Source organism: Lagopus muta, chromosome Z, assembly GCF_023343835.1.
Source record: "Lagopus muta isolate bLagMut1 chromosome Z, bLagMut1 primary, whole genome shotgun sequence".
NCBI classification, from domain to species: domain Eukaryota; kingdom Metazoa; phylum Chordata; class Aves; order Galliformes; family Phasianidae; genus Lagopus; species Lagopus muta.
In genome coordinates this window covers 71053636-71079889 of record NC_064472.1, presented here as the reverse complement: position 1 = coordinate 71079889, position 26254 = coordinate 71053636, and the positions used below count along the sequence as shown (strand labels likewise).

At 41.7% G+C, this 26254-nt stretch overlaps 1 protein-coding gene across 6 annotated transcripts in view; it reads right to left on the bottom strand.

The window, feature by feature from the left end:
• The window catches only part of KIAA1958 (KIAA1958 ortholog), a 62417-nt gene that overhangs the window by 22167 nt on the left and 13996 nt on the right, over positions 1 to 26254 (bottom strand). For 2 of the 6 annotated variants that reach the window (XR_007374056.1, XM_048932446.1), the window contains exon 2: positions 11610 to 12874. Coding sequence is in view for 5 of the 6 variants with exons in the window: in XM_048932446.1 (XP_048788403.1) it covers positions 11610 to 12762 (1153 nt within the window). In the remaining variant the exon portion in view is untranslated. Of the gene's footprint in view, positions 1 to 11609; positions 12875 to 21163; positions 21273 to 21701; positions 24746 to 26254 lie in introns of all 6 variants that reach the window. The other 4 variants (XM_048932450.1, XM_048932448.1, XM_048932447.1 and 1 more) reach the window with 4 other exon arrangements.

Here is a 26254-nt window from a genome sequence, read left to right as displayed (position 1 = left end):
CAGCTGCCCAGAGCAGCTGTGAATGTCCCATCCCTGAAGGTGCTCAAGGCCAGGTTGGATGGGGCCCTGGGCAGCATGATCTTATGGGTGGTATCCTAGGCAATCCTTAAGGTCCGCTCATGATTCTATGATTTTCTATACAGCAAATCTAGTACTACTAGATAAGTTTTCAAAAGATGTGAAACCCCTTTACTTCCAGAACAACTAGGTTTAACTTTCTAAAGCTATGTTCACTTCTAACACATAAATGTTTGACTTTCAGTGCTCAGGATAAAAAAAACATCAGGCAGATTGGTTAAACTGAAGTGTTGCTATATTTGCTAAGTGCAAAATGTGACACAATGTGAAGCAAATGTCAGATTTATGTTTGCAAGTGTACCTTTGCTAATTTTCTAGGCTAATTTTCTACCGTAACAGCAAACTTCACTGAGAACTCTTCAACTACTGATTTCAATGTAGTGCTAAGTGCAAGAGACACTTTTTTTGGCACAGGTTTTCTTCAGCTTAGACACTTAACACTAGAAAATATTCTTCCTTTTTACCCAGCACTTGTCAGCAACACAGTGTAAAGTTGCATTTTTAAAATTTAAAATGCTCTTTCAAAGCATTTTATGTTACTATACAACCTGTGGCAGAAGGAACTAAAGGGGTATGTCAGCAATTGTCTAACTTAAATAGAGAACTGGAAGTTGGATGTGGCACTGCAGAAGTGAAGCATTCATTTTCCAAGTAGACTTGTCTGTTAGTTCAGAAAGCATCCCCAGTCCAGCAAAGCATATAGTGAGTGCTTCCTGCATTGTAGTCCCTGTGTGTAAGCATGTGCCTATACAGACAAGTAGAGATCAGCCAGTCATTATGTGTTTAGATGGCAATAGAGGAGCAAGACTGAACAACATTCATGCATGTAAGATGACTAGATTAAAAAGCTGCTATAGAAGAAAACACAAGAAGAAAAACTCAAAATGAGGGAAAAAAAAAAAATGAAAGGATGTGAAAGGAACCTCCTTTGTTGGATGACATTTATTATTTGAAAACCAGAAAAGCATTAGGGGAAAAATACAAATTCTCATGTTGAAAAGTCCATTTTTAAACAGAGACAGAGAGATCCACATTTTCCATAAGGTTTCCACCCTTATTTGCTCATACAGAGAAGGCTGGAGTTAAGTCTATAAATGAATCTTGTAAACACTAATTACCCAGCCAGTAATCAAAAGAGTGGGCTAGCTTGTACAAAACCATGGGTGCCAATTTACATGGTGGTTTGGAAAATTTGGGTCCATGGAATTCTGTGCAACAACATTCTCTATGTTGAGTTGTTTCTATTCATTATAGATCATGTACAATAGCATAAAACTGGTAGTTATATCAGGAGACCTTTGGGGACATAGCTTTTGTCTAAGACTTGTGTCCGCATGAAAAGCAGCATGAGAAAGGAACATAAAGGCTACTGCCTGCTTGTGCAACTAAAAGGGTAATGTGCTTACACTGAGCAGAGTCACTGCTGCTGAAGACTTCCTCTCAGCATGTGTATTCCTACAGACCAAACCTGCCAAACAACACAATCTCACACCCTGGATCCTTTCTACAGTCACAAGCTCTGTGAAAGAAGTATGGGAAACAGGACACGAACATGTTTCCCTTTACAGACCGGTCTTCTCTTTGCACACAACGCGACCTCACCACAGGCCTAGCAAGTTCTCAGCTGCAGCCTACAACAGTTCTAATGTCACTGCGTTTCAGATCTAACTTTAATAAGTATAATTGCGAAATCACTGCAAGAGATCTCAAAGGGAAGAGCTAGACCTATGAAGTTCGGCTGCTTTTGATTCACTCCAGACAGCAGTGAGATGCAGAGTTGGGAATCATGGGTGGGAAATGAAGATGAAGGGGAGAGAAAGGAGAATCAGAACAAAGAGATGTAAAAAAAGAACAACAGTGAGGGGAGAGATGAAAAACAGATGAGGATCCTCATCATCTGAAATCTGACAATACATCATGGTTTTGGAATGAGGCAGGATAACTGGGACAACGAGCAGTGAAACAAAGAAAGGGAGTATGTAATAAATATTTTATTACATTAATCATAATAGACTGTATTTTAGTCTTGGCCAAAATGTATGCTTAAATCAAATTTAGAATGTGACAGCAGTTTCAGACTTAAGAGCATGAGGCCCACATGACTGTAATTAATGTAATAAATCACACTGCAGAACCTCTGCACAGGCTGACAGTGCTTATTTGATGTATTGCTTATTAGACACTGCAGACATTTCCCCCTCTATTTTATTAAAATGCCAATGGTAGTGAATCAAAAGGTATCCTTTCCTGTTCTGGTTGAACTGTCTGCTGCAGGTGTAGCAGGGAACATATGCAGGGAGCCAGCATCACAGACTTTTGGTAGCACGGAACACAGCACACGTACTCCTAAAAACTGTATTCAACCTTTACTCCCGACATTATTTTATGTTTAGTTAAGTACTGAGATTGCCTCATTAGAGAGCGTTCTGATATTCTGACTGGTGATGTTGCCCAATCACACAATCTGCCTTCACCTTCCCACATTACATCCTGCAGTAGGAGTGAAGCAAGCTGCAAAGGGCATGAATGCTACAAAGTGATCACAATTTACAGCCTCACTTCAGAGGCTGTATGCATGTATTAATGCATGTATTTGCCTCCAGAGGGTCAGAGAGTAGAATTAAATGACTAACTCTGTATACAGTTCTCTAGAAAGGATTACGTGTAACACTTGAAGCAAAACAATTCCTAAGGACAAGTTCATAGCCTGCTTTGCTGCCTTGTCCCTGTGTGGACAGTCCTTTCTTCCTCACACTCCACAAAAATCAACAAAATTGAACTCTGCTTTAACCTCTGCAAACACAATGCTAGTCACAACTGGAAGGGGTGGAAGTTCAAAGACCTGAAGTTCCTACAAGCCTGTAAGGAGACTGAGCAGCTGGGCAAGGGCAGAGAGGTGAATGCATCACAACTGAGAGAAACACCACAGACCTCAGGCATCAGAGGCAGACAAGCAGCTGCTCTCACACCCTGGATGACCGAAGCAGGCACACTCTGCCCTGCAGACCAGCAGTCTCAGTGGGAACAGCTGGGCATTCTGCACAGAGCAGAGACAGAGAAATAGAACACGCAGGTGCTGTCAGTCTGCTGCTCCTGCATGGCTTATCTGTGTGTCTGTCTGCAAATACATATTTAAGATTACTTCGTCAGACTTTAATTGCACAGACACGTAGTCACATTTTGCAGCTGTATTTGAAGAAAGATCACTTAAATAAATTGAAGGCTTTCAAATTATTTCTAGACATGTGCTCACACACAGAGAGTAAGCACACATACATACCTCTTTGCTGCTCAGAATATTGTTATTAGTTCTCTTCTGTAATTACAATGTCAAACTTTTCCTGCCTGGATTGTATTGTTATTTCTGTAGAAATAATTTGTTCTTCCGTGCACCATAGGAACAAAAATGCTACTCAATGATTTCATACAAAAATGACACACACTAATTCAAGCAAGAGTATAACCTGGAGTATAACTTTATGAATGTAATTATGGATGTGTAGTATATACATTGTATATACGGATATTTTATCATGAACTAGCACAAAAAGCAGTCTAATATATTTAACAACCATGCAAGTGAATGGTAAATGGGACAAAGGTATTTGTCAACAAGTTTTTAAGGACTGTCTGAAATCAGGAGGGGTAAAACACAGGCAAAAAGATGCCTCCCTCTTCAGAGAGAAAAAAGAAATGGAAATCTATGAGCGAAAAGCAAACCACGTACCAGCATACAGGCAACAGTGCAGAGCAGTTAAACCTAGACTGACTTTCCTGCCTGTTAATTTGTTTTCTTGGAGGTACTGTCAGTTCCAAATAAACTCCATTTCTGAAGAGTCAGTGACAGAAGAAAATCCTTACACCGTAGGACTTCCACATGACTGAAGGACAGAGTTCACTGCAGTCAGAGGAAGACTGCACCAAATCAAGAGCAGGAAGAAGTTACTTTATACTTCTGTTGCTCACTCATTCAGGCAGATTTGACCAGTCAGATGGATTAAAACAGAGATAAGGCAAACATCCATTTGGAAAGGGGGTGAAAGTGGAACAAGCTATTCAGAGACCAGATTAGCATCCTAATCTTTCAGAGGCAGTACCTTTAGGTATCGTTATGTCCTGCTTGAAATAATTCACAATGAAGAATGTTCAGACTTTGCACCGGGGCGACATGACCTGGGTCAGACTATCTCTGAATCAATTTCTTCCTTTTTCCAATAAAAACAGATGCTCAACTTTTTTTTTTTTTCTTCCCCAATGATAATTTATCGAGTAAATGATTAACATTAATCAATGGTTGCGTGCTTTCATAATGAAGATCTAGCTAATGCAAAACAACAGCAGACCACAGGGTCACCACCACTCTAAATATGTCCTAGCATGAAGAACAGGAACACACACAGTACTTGGCTGCATGCATGTGTGCACTGACAATTACTGAAGTTAATGGGAACAAGAAGCGTGTGTTAAAAGTAAGACGTAGCCATTATGTAGCCATGTAGCACTTAATGGTGAAAGCGTAATTAAGCATATAACATAGAGGATGAGGCAGCAGTGCAGATACCCTGTGCCCTGCCCAGAGACACGAGGCCAACTGTGAAGGCCCTGAGCCATCCACTGAAAGGGGCTGCTTTGTTCTTTCCTGTTGAGCCACAGGAGAAAGCCATTCTATAAATTAAGCCCAGGCTCTTTTCTCAGACCCTGTGCATCCTTTCACTCAATGCCTTCTTCTTCAGAAGTTTACAGTATCCTTACAGGCTGTCACATAAAGAACTGAACCCTTGCCAGCTCCACAGGTCTGAAGAGAAATTGGCATCTCATGGTATAACAATTACCATCCTCACGGTAGTGCTTTTTGGCACATCATGCTTCAGAACTGCATTTCAGTTGAAAGACCTAAGTTGGTAATTCACTACGTACTGTATGTATACGGTAGCAGTTTAATTATACTTTGATGGAAAAAGATCAGTAAAAACAGAGTATAAAAGTATCTAACATAGGTAACACACTTCAAAAGATAAGAGATGCATTAAAGGCCTCTGAAATAGAAATCATCCAGGTAGAGAGAGAGAAAAAAACACATGTTTTTAAGGTGCTCTCGAACTTTGGGAGAGGCACCTAAAGCCTTTGATAACATCTTCCATGTTTCATTAGTTAGATTAATCAGCGAGCTCCAGCATTTAATTAATTGCTGTCCTTAGCTGCAAATTTCAAACCTTCCATTTATTCCTTCCGCATGATTTCACTGAGAATTGCAAGCAAATCCAGCTGTTCCTTTTGCAGTGTTCTCTGAAAACACATCTGTGTCTGCAGAAACATTTCCTGAGGTTGCACGTTGTGTTGGCACAACACCCCTCAAAGACACCTCTTTCTTTTCAGAAAGAATAAAGGAATGGAAATGTTCGAGCACTGAAAAATGGAGATGTTGAGTTTCCTTTGTTTTTTTTTCTGTATCTTTACAGATCTGCTGGAATATTGGAATTACTTTCTTCCATTATTATATATCAGTATACAAAACACGTAACTTTGTACAGAGCAGAGGTCTGTTTAAGAAGCAAAAGCATTTAATCCTGCTGGTCTTGTAAAAAGAGCTGTTTTCTACTTCTCCCTTCTGCTTCCTATCTTCTGCTTTTCTGCATTTTATGTTGGAGTGACAGGAAGTTTCCAAACCTGAAATGAGAAGTGATGCTCTAGAACACAACCTTTTACTGAAGTTGCTATTTACTCTTCCAATATGACGCAGCATCTTAATACTGTTTGTGTTATAACATATAAAACTGGAAAAGTATATTTATATTAAGTTTCAATAAATCTCTGTGATGCAATTCTTCTGTTTAGAGCCCAGAGAATACTTTCAACCACATGCAGATGAACTCTGCATGTTTTACAGCTTTAATCCTTTAATACTGCCAGGGCCTGGCTGCAGTGGAGCTTTCTGGAGGATTCAAATCCCTTTTAACTACAGGTAAGGAATTGCCACAGACTGTGTGGAAACTACAATTTAGAATGTACATACAATTTAGAAAATACAAGTTAGAATGGATTTCCAAATCTACGTATCTTTAATGCAGGTATACTATCAAGTCCATCCTCAATCTCCCCCTATATTAGACTACATTCAAGAAAAGCATCAGCCCTCTCTTTTGTGTGCAAAGTTGCATTGTTTCATAAATATTTAGTATTTAGGACAGCAAGGAGACCTCCACCTACATGAGAAGTCCACTGTTGGTCTTCAAGGTTGCAAAGAGATCAGCATGAACCTTTTGCATCTGGAAGAAATTTCTACCAAAGAAAGCACATGTGGAATTCAAAATGCTGATAAACACACTTCCATGAATATCTGGAGACGTTATAGTATCCACTGAGTATTCATTGCTGGTTTCTCTTTCAAGAGTTAATAACATGATAAAAATTTTTTGTAGGAACAGTCTCACAAGGCATACTCTTATATTAGAATTATTAGTACCAAACTTTGTATTTTTTCAATTCAGTTGTCATACTGTGGACCCTGCTTTAGAAAGCAAAAATACGACTATATTGCTGATGCTGTGTGTGTCCTTTTTATGACACTATTCTGCTTTTAAACAGAAGTCCTTTACAATATAAAAGACTAAAGATAATCACAGAATCATAGAATAGCTTAGGTTGGAAGGGACCTTGAAGCCCACTCAGTTTCAGTTGCCTGCCATGGGTTAGTTGATCCCGACCAGATCAGGCTGCCCAAAACGCCATCCAAACTGGCCTAGAATACCTTCAGGGATGGGGCATCCACACCTACTATGGCTAACATCTCCCAGTGACTTACTACCCTTTGAATAAGGAATTACTTCCTAACATCTTATACAAATGTTCTCTTGTTTAGGTAAAAGCCATTCCTCCTTGTCCTGTCATTATCAAAACTTGTAAAAAGTTGGTATCCCTCCTGGTTTATAAGCTTCCTTTAAGTACTGTAAGATTGCAACAAGGTGTCCCTGCAGACTTCTCCTCTCCAAACTGAATGAGCCATGCTTTTTAGCCTTTATTCACAGGATAGGTGCTTAGTGGCTTGCCTCTGTATCTGAACCAACAGCTCCACATCTTCCTTGTGCTGGGAGCCCCCTGGACACAGTACTGCAGATGGGGCCTGCCCTCTCACTGGGCAGAGCAGAGGGAGACAATCACCTCCCTCTCCCTGCTGCCACCCTATTGATGCAGTTCAGGATACTGCTGGCCTTCTAGATTGCAAGTGCACACTGCTGGCTCATGTCCAGCTTTTTGTTCACCAGAACTGCCAAGTCCTCTGCAAGGCTGCTTTCAGTGACTTCTCCTTCCAGTCTGTACACGTACCCAGGATTGCCCTGATCCAAATGCAGCACCTTGTACTTAGTCTTGTAGAATCTCATTAGCTTCCCATGGGCCCAATTCTCAAGCCTGCTCTGGTCCCTGTGGGAGAGAACTGGCAAATCCATGCTGCAAGATCAAAAAGCAGTGCCAGTACAGAAGGTGGTTAATTAAATCACCAGTTCCTAGTTTCTGATGAGTTAAAACATAATTATCTAATTTTATTCTTCTAAATACACAAGGGCCTTACAACTTTAAAAAAAAAGAAAAAAAAAAAAGTGCACAACATTTTTGTAATTGCTTGTCTTAGCACTCATCTTTTACTAAGCTAGTGGAGAAGTAACAGGAATCAATTATGTGACCTAAAGAGCCACCAGTGGACTCTGAAGTCTTTACTCCAACACAAAGAGCAAGAAACCATTTAATTACTCCTTTGACCACATTAAGCAGTATACATCCCTGGACAAAGTCTTCAGCATTCGCTTTAACCAAAAGTCATCAATCTTTGTATACATTAAAGTACAGAGATCTATCAGCAATTATTTGAGTTTTCTTGGGAGAGCTAAAGTTTCCTTGATGTGATTATTTGCCTTGTGTTACACTCATTCTTGGCACAGTTTCACAGGAAGGATTACAGCTGGGATTAATTTGGCCATTCTGTATATATGGCTGACACTTTATATACCTCTCAAAAAGGCATTGTTTATTTCTTATTTGCACTTATCTGCAAGTGCAAGTGATAGAATTCTCTGGAATGCGCTGGCTGGCACCTTTTTTTACTTGCCAGGTTAACAGTGACTTCAGAATTTAAGCCAAATTTAGTTACTACTGGCAACCCATGAGGTATGGGGGGATCCTTTTCCCTCCTGAATCGTGCAACATTTTGATGCTCACCTAACAGCTCCAAGTCTGTGAATTTTATGATCACAAGGATCTGAGCTCCTACTGAATTTAAACCCATACAATTACAGAGAGAGCAAGATTGTGATTGCAGAGAAAAACTTCAGGACATTCAATTTAAAAGCCCTCCACAAATATCACATAACTCCCAGATGCACCACATTTTACAATGATCATGCTCAGGTATAGGAGGGAAGAGAAAAAATAACATCATACAAACACATGGAACAGACAGTACTGTCCAATTTTGTGGTGGTTTGTGCCAGCCCCACTAGCACCTGTTGGTGATCAGACTGCAGGACCAAACCAGCTCTTTGCCCATGCTGCCAGGGTGATTTATGCACTGCTCTGGGATCTGAGGTATCCGTTACAGAAAATGGAAAAATGTGGAGGAATGCAGAGTGAGGACATCAGAGTCACTGAGGCATTATCCATCCAGCATCCATCACGGCACACACTCCTAACCTTCACAGTGGTTTGATAATCACAGTGACAGAGTGCAGCACACTGACAGTGACAGAACTGGTGTTTGTAGACAACCTTCGTCCTTTCCAAACTCTTCAAAAACAGCACCCTGTAGCCCACTGCCTACAGCAAGTGGTACGTGTGTTGGCATTGCTCCGGTACCCGCAGACCAGAACAACACACTCGGCCACTTCATTTATAGGATCTTTTGGTTTTCTACCCCTATTCAAGATTCTAGCTTCTGCACATTCTGTGTATGTGGATTTCACATCTTCTTAATATGTCCTCACAGAACGCTTTGCTCTTCCCGTATTGATAGTGTTAGACTCGTGTTGGACTACAGATATCTTGGTGCACTGGCTTGTTACCCCAACACACATCTTCACCTTCAGTCAGAGGTGAGCCTCCACTCTCAGATGGATGGTAAGCATTCTTCAGGAATACCGCAGCACTCTGCCTACAAATAGAGTCCTGCACTGCTGAAGATTAAAAAAAAAAAAAATTGGCTTTATACATAGAAAGTTTAGAAAGTTCTATCCTCCTTCAAGTCACAGGCTTATTCCACACCCTTGAACAAATGTTTTTTTTTCCCCACTTCTGCTTTCAGACATCCAAATGACAACACTTTTTTCAAGGCAGTATATATTGCAACCTGTGCTTCTTACTCACCTTACATCCCAACTGATGTGACCCACCTTCCTCTTGCTGGTTCTCGGACAGAAGCAGACGAAGTGTTAGCAAAAGAGAAAGACAAAGGAGGCTATCTGGAAGTAGAAATAGCAGGAATTCCCTTCTCTGCACAATTTCAGAAATGTCTCTCTTCTCACATATGAATACCCTCATTTTCTTCCACAACAGAGAAAGGACTAAGTAGAACCTACATACCTACATTCATTTTTGAAGCTTCTGCTAATAAAGTAGAACAAAAATAATCAGAAAATTCACAGATGAATGTCCACATGCTAGGGTTTAACAAAAATAATTCAGTATATCCTACAATGCTCAGATAGAGACCTGAGCCCAACAGAAATCAGCATCTAACATTTGATGCTACTTCTCTGCTAAGACACGAAAACACCTTTGCAAAGTCTCGGCAACATTCAGTTGCCACTAAGTAAATAAAGAAAGTAACTGTATCTTTGTTGTCAAAACATCAACCAAGTCCATAAACTAGTAAAAGCTCCAGGTTCCTTTGTATAATTATTTCCTGCCTTCTTTTATGTAAGAATTGTACTAATCATGTCTTTCTGCTTAGACAGAAACATTTTCATATAGGATAGATAACTCTTCTTCTAGTTCAATATTGCTCCAATTTTATATATCACACACCACTTCCACATCCGTTTGCTAAGTAAATCTGACTATCTAACAGTATTATGTACACAAACAATAAACATGCTACAGTTTTTAATCAGACCTTCACTGTTTAGCTGCAAGAACATGCTGTGCAGAGCCGTGAATCTGCAATAAATTCACTTGCCACATTACCTACTTCTCTGCAGCTCAAAGATTAAATGCCAGCACTTCTCTGCCAAAGGAGGTGGATCTATAAAACTAAGGACTTGACAGACCTACGAGGTGACAGTTGTGTATCAATCATTTTACCCTGGCTCACATGCAGATACATCTGAGTCCAGTAACAGCGTATTACAATGCTGTACCAGGCTGAGGAGAGAAACCATGTAACACATTTTGAGAAGAATACAAGAAACTCAAGAAGGAAGGATGTAATTGACTGAACTGCAATTTGGGCAGCATGCTGATGTGATGCTGCTGTCTATGCAATCTATGAGGTTTTGATGGGTTTACAGTGGGTGTGAATCTAAATACTCCATTTTGTCCTCATAGCAAGACATTAGATACAGACCAACCCTGTTCTGGTTAGAAACCATGGTACTCTGTCCATTCTTGCAAGGTATTACCCTCAGTGGTAGCAGCTGCTGCCCTTGTTTGGCATCTGAGAGCAGAGAAGGGCACTCATGAATAAAAAGGTTTCAGGTCTTCCCCCCATCAAATACTGACAAAACTGGTTTGAAGCTTTTATGTGTGTGTTGCTTTTTTCTGGCTTTTTTTTTCTCATTATTGTTGTTAGTGGTGGTTTGGTTTTGTTTTTCTTTTTTTTTTTCTTTCTTTTTTTTTTTTTTTTTTTTTTTGTTTTTAAATACATCTGTTGAAAGCAAGATAGCACACACATGTATACAGCAAAATTCTGCCTACATTTGTGTTTGCATGCCCCAGCCTGCAAGCTGGTAGGAACCAGCACTAGTGTACACAGCAGTTATGTGCTATAAACTGAGCAATGCTGAGAAAGTAGGTTTACCACACAATTTGGATTGAAATGAAGCATCCCATATCTTTCGTATTTATATATGCAGAATCTGATCTAAACCAGCCTGAGATTTCCAAGAGGGATATTACAGAACAGGACAACTGCAAAGTAACTTCTCAGAGATGCAGAAAGTCACAAAGGAGTCACAAAGAGAAATTTGCTTTGCTACAACTAAAACAACACCCATAATTTACAAAGCTTAGTAGGATTTTACTTAGTAAAACCAGGTCTTTAAGCAGTCCAGGTGCTTTTTTCTGGCAACAAGACTTGCAGACTCTTGCTAATTTATAGACTCAACCAGATTTCAGGGTGCCCAGGTTCACCAAGGCAGTGTCATTGTTTTTAGGGTAAAGCAGCTGCCACAGGAATTGAATAAAGACACCTCCTCCCAGTATTTAAAAGGGAGGGAGACAGTAGGTATACAAGAACTTCTACTAATAGGGAAGAACACCGGGCTTCATCCCCCGTCTACCCCTCACACTGGGGGACCCCAGAATGCCACTTCCACCCAGGTTCCTACCTGGCATCGACGGGACTGCAGCTTCAGGGGTGGCAGCAGGGGCAGCAGGGGGCTGCTGCTGGCTGGAGCTGACCTCAGGCTCTGCGCTCACCGAAGGTGACACAGCTGCCTCACCGCCCCCTGGGGCTGGCTGCGGGGCAGGCAGCAGGGTCTCTTCTGCGGCTGGGGCCTCCTCCTGCCCAGGCAGCTGCAGGGCTGACAGCGGGATGCTGATGGCCTTCCCCACGGCAGCGGCATTGGAGCTAGTGGCTGGTGCCTGCAGGGCGGCTGGGGGGCCGCCGCTTGCCCCACGGGCTGGGGAAACCAGGGCAGCTCGGGGAGGTCTCTGCACAGGGAGCCGGGGTGGGCCGGGTGGGGAGGCACAGAGGTGTTGCGGGTCGGGATCAGGCCCAGCAGGCAGGGGTAGAGCCCTGGTGGGGCCCAGGCCAGAGGGTCCAGCCTGCACTGGTGCTTTGGGCTTGGACATCTGGGTGAGGGCCAGGGCCGGCCCATCGGCACCAGCCGTCAGCTCAGCATTGGCCACGATGTAGTAATCCTCGGGCAGCTCCTGCTTGATCTTCTTAAGCAGAACCTCGCCACTGCCCTCGTCAGCTGGCTGGGCTTGGGCAGCAGCAGGGAGCCCAGCGGGTGGCCGCTTCCGAGGGCCGCCGGGCACGCGGTGGAGGTGTGGCTCAAAGTCACTGTCCTCATCTGTGACGGAGGACTCGCAGACCATGTCGAAGAGAGTGGCCTCGTCTTCGTACTCCTCCACCGGCTCGCCCAGCTCTGAGGGCTCACTGCAGTAGGAGAAATCACAGGAGTCACGGGTGCGGGTGCAGTCCAGCTTGGCCTTCCCTGGCCGGCCTGGGTAACGCTCAAGCGGGCTGGCCTGTGTCTCAGAGGGCACTCCCAACATACTGGGACTGTCTGAGTTGAAGCTGCGGCTGTCCTGGAAGCAGACGCGTTCCTGGGAGCCAGCCCGGCAAGTGGCAGCCAGGGGCCAGTGGTAGGCATGGCCAGCACTGCAGCCCCACATGGCGGTCAGGTTGCCATGGGCTCCCTCGGACAGCAGGTGCTTGAGGTTGGGGATGAGGCTGCAGATGGTCCCGTGGCTGTGGGCCCAGCTCACCAGCTTGGAGAGGTTTTCAGAGGAGGTGTGAAGGCAGTCCTCCATGGTGCAGGATTGGTAAAGCTTGGCTGGCTAGAAGTCAGCTGGAGACACAGTTTAGATGACAGGGTCCCAGCACTTACACTGGTGCTCCTCCAGACTCATGCTTGTCATTTGCCTGCAAACAGAGAGCAAAACCCCTCTTTTCAGTGCTGCCAGCTCTAGTAAAACCATTTTATTTTCATCTCATGCACTCCAAAAGGCATTTCACAAAATAGCACCTGGTTCTTAGCAGCCCCTTTTCTTATTTCACTGAATAATCCATTGAAAAATGTACATTTAAAACCTCACGGAAAAACATCCTTGCAAAACACAACTACAGCAAGATAAAAAACAGATTCCTAAGCAACCAAGATCAGTATTAATGGCAATACGATTTGAAGCTGACAAAATGCAAATACAGACAGAAAACTGGTGAGCGTGACCTCATACTCAGGACACAAAAATTAAATAAAATCTTAAGCATACAATTTATCTAGAACATCAAAGTGACAATCTAAGCAACAGCTCAGATATTCACTATGCATCTGATGAAAATTTATGACACTTTACATCACTTATGCATGTTTCTCTAATTTACAAAACATTTCCTTTGTAAGCAAATTTCAAGGATATTAAGGCCTGAAACTTTATTTTTCAGAGTACAGAAATGGCTAGTAAATTCACCCTTTACTGTGCAGTATTGAGAGCTGTCATCTGTCCAAAGGCTTACCAGAAGCTTAAGGGACCTGCAAGGTTATGTTATAATGTTTCTTAAGGAACTTTGTGAACTAAGATTTTATTTTTACTACATCTTCTTGCTTCACAGATCCAAACTGCAATTCTATTTAAGATAAACACTTGTCATTTTCATCACAATTATCCACACATTTGCAGCATGCAGACAACTGTCATCAAGGCCACAAATCCTGTAATATTTCAGGTCAAACATAAAAAGGCAAGGTCTGCCTTACGGTCATCTTTTCCTGCCAGAAATTGCTTTCCACCCACATGCAACAGGTACTTTCCAGGCAAGACCTCACCCACAAAACACCACAAGCCCTCAGATCTTCAGCACAAGGACTTTCTTAGCAGACCTTGCAGTTTTTTCTCTGATACTAATTTCTAATCAGATGTGACATAGGTCATTCAACTAATTGAACAGAGAGAAAAAGAAGAAAAAAGTATGTAAATTTAAACATTAAACATTCGTTCAGTAAATAAAGAAGAGCAAGGAATTGTAACATAACAGCTAAAGATGCTGAAATTGTTTACAGGTAATTGCTTGGGCTTTAGCATTCTTTTCCCTGAGTGGTTGCTGTGGTCTAAGCTGGCAGGCAGCTCAGTGTTATGCAACCCCAGCGTGCTGGGGGAGAGGATCAAAAACAGGAAACAGTAGAAGAACTCATGGGTTGAGACAAGGACAGACTGACAAGAAATGGATAAGAAAAACCAGGAATATATTAAACAAGCCATGCACAAGGCAATTGCTCATCACCTTTCAGCAGATACCCAGCCAGTTCCTGAGCAGCAGCAGCACTCACTGGCCAGTTCCTCCCATTTTGCTCAGTGTGATGCCACACGATAAGGGACATTCCTTTGGTTAGTTTGGTTCAGCTGTGCTGGTTCTGTCCTCTCCCAGCCTTGTGCACCTGCTCACTAGCAGGGCAGTGTGAGAAGCTGAAAAGTCCTGGACTCTAAGCACTGCTCAGCAACAACTAAAACATCCGCTTGTTATCAACATTATTTTCATCTCAAATCCAAAACACAGCACTACACCAGCTCCTCGAAAGACATTTAACTCTATCGCAGCTGAAAGCCTGGTAGCAATCTACTCAGACATTCAGCAAAATAGCATTCAGGAGCCCATTTTCAAGCCCACCCCTTCAAGGACTTCTCCTGACATAGATTAAAGTCAATTGCAAAGCATTAACTGACTTCAGAAGGTCCCAGAGGCCTGTGAAAAGTTAGCACTTTGCAGATATTCCCCAACATACGGCTCACACCCCTTGCCTAATGAAACTGGACAGTTCTCCTTACTTACACTATTGCTTTACTTCTAAAAACTGAAATTGCTTAAGTTGCTGGAAAAGATCAATAATTTAAGTGAGTTAACAACTCAGAATTTCATGTTTGCTCAGATTAGGTTGGGCTGAAAACTTCTGAAGTTATTTCTCAGGTTAAGCAGTAGACATTTAAAGTATATTCGTATGCCAAACTAAAGATTGTGCTTCCTGTTCCACCAGAGGTCATTTTTTTTTCCAAACAAGGTATCTCAACTCAGTACAATCTTAATTTGGTAAATATATTTTTTCAATTATTCACGAACTGAGTGAAACATTTTTCATCAACTTAACCAAGAGATAACAGAGAAACTGAAGCACTGACAGGTGATACGCAGAGACACTCAGACCTCCTCTGACAAATAAATCACACTGGGAACTTCTGCCTGTTTCAGCAGACTTCTATGGAGGCTCTTCCTCATCTTCACCCTTTGCTTTTGGAGCACGACCTACCAGACTTGGAGCTGCTACTGGTCCCATCTCATCTATACTTCCATACATAAGGAAAATCCCTTTAAATTTTTTTCCCAGCTGAAATGCAGCATTCACACCAACATTACACCCAATTTTGTTCTTTTTCCTCTTCCACACACATTTTTAGATGTAAAATGTGATGTGTTATGGCTCAGAAAGACAGCTGCACTGTGGATAACAGCCTCCAGAGAACGCTTCCCCTAAAATCAACACAAGTCACGGCGTCACCTGAAACACAACTTGCACAACCAGTGCCTTTGTGCAGTGTAATAAGTGCAGCAGGGTCCCCACCTTGCAAACTCTGCTAGGCACACGATAATGTGCTCTTTTTAAATGCACAGCTTTTAAAGGCCTACGAGTTTCACGCAGCTGTTTGTTTAAAAATTTTAAAGGTACACAGTCAATCCTGAAAGGGTCAAAGTCCCCACAGCACCTCCATTTCAGCTGACTGTGTATGCAAAAATCTGGGCATAAAACATATCCCAGCACAGAATAAATACACACACTGTCCTCTGAGATGTGTAGTTCTTCTCTTCTGAAGGTATACCTGAACTGTCGGAGATCCATAGAACTGGAGCATTAACTCTGTAACTCCCAGTGCTCTACATGATGTTAGGATGTGAGAATATGATAACAAAAATCTTAAAACCATGACAGAGGAGTAACACCACACTCACACAAGAGAAAGAGGACAGCCAGGAAAGCAAACAGGCAAAAGGAGGGAGCTGCTCTCCAGGGCTGTACTCATCATCAACAGCAGTGCAAGGCCATGGGAAAGCACAGAGCTGCCCAGTTGCTGCACAACCACGTACATATCTTGGGAAGATGGAAAGCCCAGTTTGGCTGAAGAACTGGGAAATGGCATCAGTTAAGTTCTTGAGCCTAGACTGCTTGTGCAGGGCTGAAAATCCAGAAACATCCGCTACTGAGAAACTATGTGTTTTTGGTTCACAACCTGCAGCAGAAGTCAACAATGCTGCTTTGGCAGGAGCAGGCTCACCCTGAAGAAAGCACAGCAGACAGACAGCAAATCCATAATTACTTACCTGGTTTCCTGAAGAGTGAGACTTGTCTGCTCACTCACAGAGCATTGCTGCTTGCTGACAGTCTGCTCTTGTATGCAAAATCACATTTTAAAGATTATTTAAGTCCTTCATTCAGACAGGCAAAATTCAATAAGATGACTCATGCTTAATTAACCTGCTCTCATGTACACTCTGAAATCATCCAGAGGCTGGCAAAAACATACTACAGCTTCATAACACTGTTTGAAATGCACTGCAGTCTGCAAAGCCTTAACTTTCCACAGCACTTTTCTGCAGCTCAGAGCCTAATAACGTCTAGCAGAATGATGCATCCCTAGGTCTGGAAATTCACTACAGCTCTTAGAGTCCTAAGTTAAAAATCATATTTTATTGCTTGTTTACATTTTTACAGTTTCATTTACAACATTCCACTGTAGTGAATAATGTGTACAGAATACATGCTATGCCAGAAAGCTTTGCTGTTGCAAAACCATTCTTATGAATGTGTTAATACATTCACTGGAACATCATTTGATTTGGGAAGCTGAGTATTTTCTTTATCCATAACTAGGGTTTTGTCAGAGGAGATTTCCTTGGTGACCAAACAGTAATGAAAAATGGTAGCCTCTAAAATAGGTCTCCTTCTCTTCCATGAGGCTTCTCAGAGCAGTGTTGGTTAGCACCTTATGGGAGGTAACTCACGAGAAATGGGGAAATCTGTGATGTGGCTTACCTGTAGGCAAGGCAGACAAGGTGAGGATGCAGGGAAAGAGCTGAACACGAAAAATGGGATGCAGTAGAAGTTAGTGGTAGAAAGTGGGGGTCCTCCAGCAGAGTTTGCACACTGGAGCACGCATTTGGTGGACCTATGTCTCAGGGAAGGTGGCAAGTGCATTTTGTTGTAAGGAAGGCAAGAAAAAAGGCCTGTCCTTTCACATAATCACAGGTAGCCAATAAAAGACTTCCTTCCCAGGGTAATAATGCTAGACAAGCAAGGCTTGGAAAAGTCCAGGCATCACACAAAAACATACCTGAAATCCCATTATCAAAACTGATTATTAGCATTTCAAGAACTTCCACACTGATTTTTGTTCAAGAGAACAGCAGAGCCATGAGTACATCACCCATCTCTTGGGATGTTATACCAAAACTGAGGTACCCTGTTCAAGATTTCCTAGAACCCCAAGACTCTCAAATGAGGTTATAACACAGAAATCATTATTATTAATAATAAAAAGTAATTTTATTTTATTACAACTGTGCAAAAAGTCCAAAATCTGAACTATAAAACATTTGAAGATATGTGTAGAAAACCTGCATTTATTCATCTTAAGTAGCATGGATTTCAAACCAGTCTTACAATAGCTTAAAAGTGACTTCCAGCTGATTCTATAGAGATGCTGTTTTCTCATACTGGTAAAAAAAAAACAACAACAACAAAACAAACAACCCAGAATGTCTCAAATCCTCTTTGTTACAGCCCCTCTCCCTTGGTCAGAACTTATGGGCTGTTATTCCATTGCCATCTGAGGGAGAATCACTGTTTACTTGAAAGTTTTTGTATCTTCAAGAGGAGAAACCCATCCACTAGTTGAAGCAATTGAAATAAAAGGTTTGGCCACCACAACATTAAGCATCTGTCCATTCAAGGGATGGACAACGCTAGGGCTTCCTTTATTACTAGTGCTTTTTAAGCCAAATGCTTAATATTGCTAAGGGACTGAAGTCAGCAACTGCAGAAATCCATTTTTATCAGTGCTGAGGTCCTCACCAGGTCCTGCTGGTGCACCTGTCTCTCCAGAATGACAAGCAGAACTGCATTTCTTCTTCCCAGAAGAAGAGGCTGGAGAGTCACCAGGAGCTGCTGCCTGTTGCAAGTATTTCTCTAAAACCACCTGAGATCCCAAACACGTGTTATGATTTCTTATGGATGTCATCTGCTTATCACTGGACTGGGATGGACAACTAGCCATTCAGAACAGGCCAGCAAACTGGAAGGGTCAGGAATAGGCAGTGTGCTCCCTCTAACGTGAGTCTTCAGGAGCACAAAACTTCCATCTCAACTCAAATATTGCTGCGTTTGCTTTCCGCTTGAAAGGCAGACAGTGAAGCAAGGAAAGGGAGAGGAAGAAATTATACAGATAACAGAGCTTGCAGACAACATGTGAAGCATTCAGGTGCTCCGCCCTATCACTGGGGAGAGGGGCAGACCTCCATCCGTGATATGAACCACATATGTTTCCCTTTAGTTAGGAAAACATGTTTTTCATTGAATGTCTCTCTAGGAAATAGAGGAGTATAAATTACAGAGGAAAGGTTCTGGCAAGTTCTGAAAGCTTTCAAGATAGTTTGGTAATGAACCTTTAAACCAGACAAGAACTCCTCCAGCTCCATTAACTTGTCACTCTTTCCTCATCACCTTTTCAGACTCCAGATGAGAGCCTGCAGAGAAAAACAATCTCTCAGCGGAACAAAATTGGACTATTTCCAAGCTATTCGAGCTTACACTATCTCATGTTTTTAGCTCAGTACAAGTGGATTTAGAAATAAGCACACTGTGGGAACCAAACCAAACCTTCACACTAATTTTCCACCTCTGCATTTCAAGGGTCACCCCAAATTTCCTACCAATTCATTTATGTGCAGCAAGTGCCTTTGTTCTCAAATATTTCTGAGCTCCCATGCTTACATCTTGGCCCTTCTGAATTCAGTAGGGGTTCTGCTGTCGGATAGGCAAGCCAGATTTTCAACCATAATGATGAGAACCAGAGTTACAATCCCTATCACCAATAAGCAGCATGAAGCACCGCTTCCTGAGATGCAGACTGAGGGGGAGGTATGAATTAAAAATAACAGCAAGTCTTTCTGGGAAAGATGTGCTGTTTTCCATTCATAAAAATCTCACAGTTGTCTGTCACACTTGCTGTATGAGCCTGCAGCTCCTCCCCAGCTGATGGTTAGTCTTCAGAGAAGATGCTCTCCTTGCCAAGCATGGCATGCCTTCAACTGCAGCTGTCATCACAGCAAGCCTGCAGAAAGCAGTAAAATCTGTGTGCTGGTGAAATTCCTTCAGCTAGACAAAAAAGAAAAGGATTTGACTGGGGGATTGGGGATTTGAGTGACCTTTCACATTGAAGAGTACACAGGATTTTGAGCTTCGCATTAGACTTCCTCATCCACAAAATGAAATGACCCACACATCACCAGCTGAGTAAACTGAAGAACAGCCTGGGAGCTTCATCCTTAATCCAAACGTAACACCAGCAGCACCACTGGTTTTACTGTCACCATTTTTCCTAAACACCCACTGAACAGGAGCTGTGTGAGCCCTGCTCCTGTGCAGCAGAGCTGAAGGGTTTTGGAGAACCAAAAGTAGAAGGACCAGATGAAACCGGAGCAGAACAGGCATCGTACTGAATCTGAGCAACCACAGCGGGATCTCATCATGTAAGAAACTCTCTTCTCAACCAGATGCCAATGTTTAAATTCAAGCTTCTTCAAGTTGACCCATTCCTCATTCCACTCCCTGCAGTTCTCTGTGACACTCTTGATAACTGCTCACACATACAACTTTTTTGCAACTCCTCCTGAACTTCCTAAACTTGTGCTCTCAGGGATACAGGACCGACACTGATGTCCTCATTTGCAATAAGAAGAATCTCCAGGGAACAGACAGAAACACTCAGCACTGTTTCATCTTGCTGAGGATCTCCCTTCCAAGAAATATACCAGAAATGAAAGTGAACTTTTTGCAGTTCATGAATGCATCTGTGAAGTTGCTGAGCACCTCTAGATTCAGAGAAGTCAAAGAAGATCGTAGTCCTAGAGTTCACTTTCTCTACCTTGTGTTCTTCTTCATTAAGTACATGCTCTGCCATGCGTTTTCCATAGGCTCTGCTGCACTAAGGTGATCCTGTAAAATGCTAACTCTCCACGTTGCTTATGTTGTTTTCCTGAGCAGTGTGCTCAGGAGAGAGTTCAGGGTTTTGAAGGCTAAGATCTCGAACTATTAACACAAGGGCTTGTGCAGTGTAAACAGAGTATCAAGAAATTTTGCTGACAAAAGCAAGAAAATTTTATCACTAGCCATTGTGCAGACTTACCAATTGTTAGATTAATCATCTTGTGACTATTACATGCCCCCAGGGCAGTGGCACAGAACGTGGGGAACGTGGAAATAACTTCCCCCTCTACTCATACTCCAAAGCTGTGCTCAGATTATGCATTTCGCCTCATCAAAGTGAAATGCTGGGCAGCATTTGTAGGTGCTTGCATCACTGACAAAATCTAGCCTGCCTATCTGATCTCTGTGCATTCATTATCTCTCCTTCAGCACTCCAGTTGCACATACATGTCAGAATTTTGTGCATACACACTCCTTTGCAAAACTGGTGGGTTTTTTTTCTTTGATTCTGAATTTTTGTCTTTTTTCTACATATGCGTGTGACACTAAATGAACACAACTGTGTGCTCAGTGCATTTAGGTGGATTTATTTTTAGATATACCTCCTAAAATGCCAAATCTATTAAGGGAAAAGAAATGCAGAAATGAACTTTTAAGTATTTATCAGGCCACCAGCAAGTTTTCAGAAGGCTGCCCCTGTGTAACAATCTTCAATGCATTTGTTAAAATTTTGGAAGAGAGAAAACATAATTGGTTGTTTGAAATGTCCTTGAAGCCAAACTGTGCATTACTGAACTGCCAAAGCATGAGATACCTCCACCAGCTAAAATGAATCCAGCTGTCCACCATCTCTTTTTCATATACTACCAAATTCACTTCCACATTTCAGAACTCTGTTTGTTGCATTGCCAAACATGACCAAATGCATGCATAAAACATAACACATATAATCATATACTTACAGAATAAAAAAACCACTAGCTGGATCTCCTTAAATCATGCTTTAAAAAATAAAAGTGTTCCACCAATTCAGTCCCATTCACTCCAGCATTCCTAGAGTGGCTGAAAGCCCTGCAGAATGGAACATAAAGAGTGAAGCCATTTTTAGCAACATTTACATCCTACACTAGCAGCAGCACAAAAGATGCAGCAAGAATGAAGAGCTGAGTGAAATACATCCTGAGTATTTGCCCATGGAAAGCCGTGCACGAACTTGGCTCTACATTCCTGCACTGTTTCAATGGGCCTGACACTAAATGTTTTCAAGCCTTTAGACCCCAATTGTCGTTGTCACTGAAGTAAAAATGAAGGTCTCCACTCTTACATTTCTATCACTGCAGTGTTGCACTTTCCTTTAACACAGGTACGACTGCAACCAGAACATGCACCATCAGATTTGCTCAGGAGACCTTGATATAATACCCTTTGAAGCCAAAACTCCAGTGACTACAGCAGACACTGAAGCAGACTCAAATGCCTATTTAATGAGTTTGCACTTACTTGAGGAACAGTGTCATTGCTGCCACTTCCCTGGATGAGAAAGAGCTTTAATCTCCATTCTCCAAGGAACTGGAACTGATTTAAATACACTTGTATGCTCATCATTCTTGTATCACTATCTTTGGTAGATGACATTTTTTGGCTGAGTCACCTTCATCTCTGTCATAGCTGGAATCTTTTGCTTTGAATTAATGTTTTGTCTGCCAAAATTTAATATAAGAAAAACAAAACAACGATAAACAACAGAACAACTGATTTAACATGCTCTGGCCCCACCAATATTTGCCAAGGAAACCATAGTGAGTGGGTATCTCTACTTACAGCAGGGCTTGCTCAACGAGCAAGACTGACAGTTCTTCCCTAAAATGTTCTTTCCAGGGCTTTTCAAGTTGTGTTACACATCTGCAAAACGGCTTACTGGAGCTGTTTCTGGTCTGGGCTTATCTTTTTCCTGACAATTTCCAGTCAGTGTGTCCAAGCCACTGCTCAGAGATGGGCTAAGTGTGGCAAGGCAGTCAAGTCTCCAGGAAACAAGAGGAAGACCTACTGCTCTGTTTCTCTTAATTCATCATCTCTCATAAGTGCTAGAAATCCCCACCTCCACATTTAATGACTTCCAGCTAAGCACCATCCGCTGGCGCATGCTATGCTGGAGTGACAAGGGGCAGATGGTTTCTACAGCATCCAGCATCTCCAATATCTTTGGCAACAGAACTCTGCTGATAGCACTGTCAAGGTGCACGCAATGGCAGCACCACATGTTGTATGGTGCAACTGATGGACCATGCACAGACTGCTCAGGAAGGTGTCTGTGCATTAATTTGTTTTAGTAAGCAGTGGTAGAGTGTTTTGTTGTGGCCTCAAGTCAGTCTCAGCCACCTTTTATATTTTGCTGCCTCTGTATTCAAGCAAGAGATGTTTTAATGGAAGAACACATTTTCTGCCAAATCATTTCTGAAAAATATAATGCATAAGATTTTAAAGTGACGAGCATTTAAAGAAAAAAAATCAAAGCTTTCAGTTAGCTATCAGGGGCTTATACATCTTGGCTTGGCTCTTTTTGGTTGTTTACTCAAACATGTTCCAAAATTGCTTCTTCACAGCACTTCTCAGGATGGTATGAATATAAAACCACACTGCATCAAACATCCCAGCATTTGCCTCAGCTTGTGGTTCACAACTATTCTCCGTTGAAGACAATGACCCACACACTTGGAAAATATTTAAAATACATAATTGCCTGCATTTGCAACAAAGTGTGTTTACTCTCCCTATTTATAGCATTATAACAAGGAGAGTCAAGCACACAGCCTAAAGGCAAGATGCTTTCCCTGGTCTTTCATTTTCCTGGAACTTCTGTTAACAGAAAGCCTGCATGTAATTTACTAAAAAGAAAACAAGAATGTTATCACTGACTTACACACAAATTACAAAAGCCCAACTCTCCCATTTTCTTACTGCAAAACCAGTGCCTTAAGTTCCTGCCCGGATAATTAACTACACCACGCTCTCCCTCACAGCAAACACAAGCAGACTCTCTTTGCCCATTAGTGACTTCACTATTCCAGATTTGGTTTGTATTTTTCAAATGTAGGTTTCCTCTCTGTTCAGGGCTCTTCTAAACTAAGGAAAATTGGAGTGGTGCAGCCATTTAGCCATTTGGCTAAACAGCAAGAGTGAAACCACACCATTAACTGTCTGCACAGAATAGGGAGGCTGCTTTCTGCACAAAATTAGAGCAACCACAGCAACTCGGTGTTTCTGTGCAAGGATGAAACTGCGCTTTCTATATTAAAATTTATTTGTTTATCTTTTCTCATTTTTTCAGAATCACAGAGATTGTTTTGGACTTAAAATGATTTTCAAAGGACTTAATTCTCAGCAAAAATAACATGCTGAAACTTCTATAGTGCATTTTCCAAAGGATCAATAATGACCCTAGCATCAGGGTGAGGTCCTGCCCTGAAATTTTCTTTTAAAATCCTCAAAAAAACATTGATCTATGAGCTGGCTTATATCCAGCTGTACATAACAGACCACATGCAGTTGAGTCCCTAATAAAGTTCCTAGACAAGGTTTTGACGAGATGTAGAAGAAACAGGAACAGGAAAGCTGCCCCAGAGATGAGCCAGGAAACACAAGTATTTGCATTCAGATTGTAGCCGGTCAGAAACACTGGGTAACATTCTGTCACCAGCAGTCGGCGGATAAAGAAACTGCAAATGCTCCATCCAAATATTTGTTAATTTTTCTGTTAACCCTGGGGACATTTCTAGCTGCAGGCCTCTAACGTATTATCATAACAGATCAGGTTATCTAAAATTTGAATTGAATTTTAAAGCAGACGATATCCTGAAACCACCCAGGGGTGCTTACTGAGGGTACACCAAGGAGGCTGAAGGCTTGTGATGCTGGGCCTGAGAGCACGAGGGAGCAGGGTGCACAGCTGGACTTCTCCCAACATAAAAACCAGCGTGTGAGACACAGCACAATGCAGAGTTCAGTGGGACTAAAACTGTAAGGGCTTAAACATTTGTCCATGGAAAAGATCCCTTTGATCTTGGCTGGTTCAATCAACACAAGTCACAGCTCTTAAAGGCATCGTGCAGCTAAAGGGATTGACAGGCACTGAGTGGGGTTCTCAGAGATCTCTACAGACATGTAAACAACTATAAAATCTCACCACGAGTGTTTAATGACCTGTCAAAGCTTCCTTCACACACCAAGTTCCAAAGCTTTGGCCAAAAGAGCTAAATTTGTGTTCTCATGCAAGCACAGTTCTTACAGCAGCACAACATTTGGCACGTGTAACATGGAAATACACAGATGGTGCGTAATTAAGAAACACAGAGAATGTTCAGAATATTCATGTTTTACTTACAAGATGCACTGGTGGCAGGCACGCAGAGGAAGATTTCTGAAGAAGAGTTCTAGCAAGGAGGACCCTCAAGAGACTCACTTATTTCTTCTTGAGATTTGAAAGCACAAATGCAGCCTTCAGACAACTGAAGTTCAGAACAACATGCTACTTAGGCTGAGGAATACTATGAAGAGCAAATGAAAACAAGGGTATATCCTAGGCAATCAGTAAAAAGGAAGTAGGGTGCATAAGAAAAAGCATAAATAGATACTTATGGCATTGTATTAATTTAATAAAGTCTATTCTCATTACAATTCATTTGTAGTGGATCTAGCCTGCCAAATAGAAGAGGACACCCTTCCCAAATTACCCATTTCTGTTCAAATTGTTTTGCTTCGCGATTAGAGTGAGAAATGGCCACAGCCAAGATGCATGTTAGCAGAAACATCTGAATAAAAGCTATTGCAAGCAAGATAGTAACTTTTTTAAGGTACATACCCCGAAAGCACAACACTAACCTCTTTTAAGAAATGCATACAGATAAACTTCTTATTCTTTCCAAAGATAACGGAGGAAAAAGTTCAAAATATAAAACTTTCCATCTGTGGTATTGCAGACTTTTTGTTCTCTTGCCAATTAAAAGACAGACAATAACCCAAAATATTTTCTAAAACACAGCAGGTTTCAGAGATACCAGAAGATATTTTACTATATCAACTTTATAGTGTTCCCGACTAATTATCTTCCATTATTGCATTTATTCCAGGCTTTGAATTAATAGAAAATGTACAGTCATTGTATCATAAATAATAATTGTAATAATAAACCTTTATTCTATAAATGAGACAAAATGTCATGCCCAATGGTCATTCCATGGATACTGACATCAGTATCTAATTTCTGCTTTCTAAAGATACAAGCAACCTATTAGCAATTAATTACAAACACCAGAAAACATGTCACAAATAACTGAACATCACAGTCCAGGTAGGACAAAGCTTTTGAATACATGCAATTACCAGTCTGATTTTTGTTTTTTAGTAAGAACGCACACACTGGGTACCCAATCATCTAACTGTGCCACAGAGTGTGTTTGCTTTGCACTCACACTACAGACATAGCTTTTCATGCAGATTCAGCAGATATCTGGGCCTGTCTTTTTCAGAAGAACAAATCAGAACCTAGAAGGGCTGTTTTGGAATGACAATGAGGAATGACACAGACTATTATTTACAAAGTAGAATTCAAACAAAAAAAAGAGAAAGCTTGGAAAGGAGCGTGCTGCCCTGTATAGAGGGAGTAAGCACACCTAGTTTCCCTGAGCCTGCCATTGATTGGCAATGAGCTTGGACTACTTCATCCTCTCTCAGAAAGAGCTGCTGCTGTCAGAACTGCTGATTAATTACTATAACAGTGAGTCCAAAACAAGAACCCACACTATGTGTTCTTGAATTAATGCCTTGCACCTCTCTGCTGGTTTCTAATTGTCTTTTTCCAATTGCAAAGCTCTACTAGTGGCACAAGGCTGACGGGGGCACAGTGAAAATTACTGCCACAAGCTCAGTGGTGGAAGTGTTGTTACCCTTCCCTGGATAGTACTTACAAAGTCTCTCCCAAGGTACTCTGTCCTTTAACCCTATTGCAGATTGCAACATCCATATTCAGTGCTGAGAAACAGCTGGAAGGACAATTC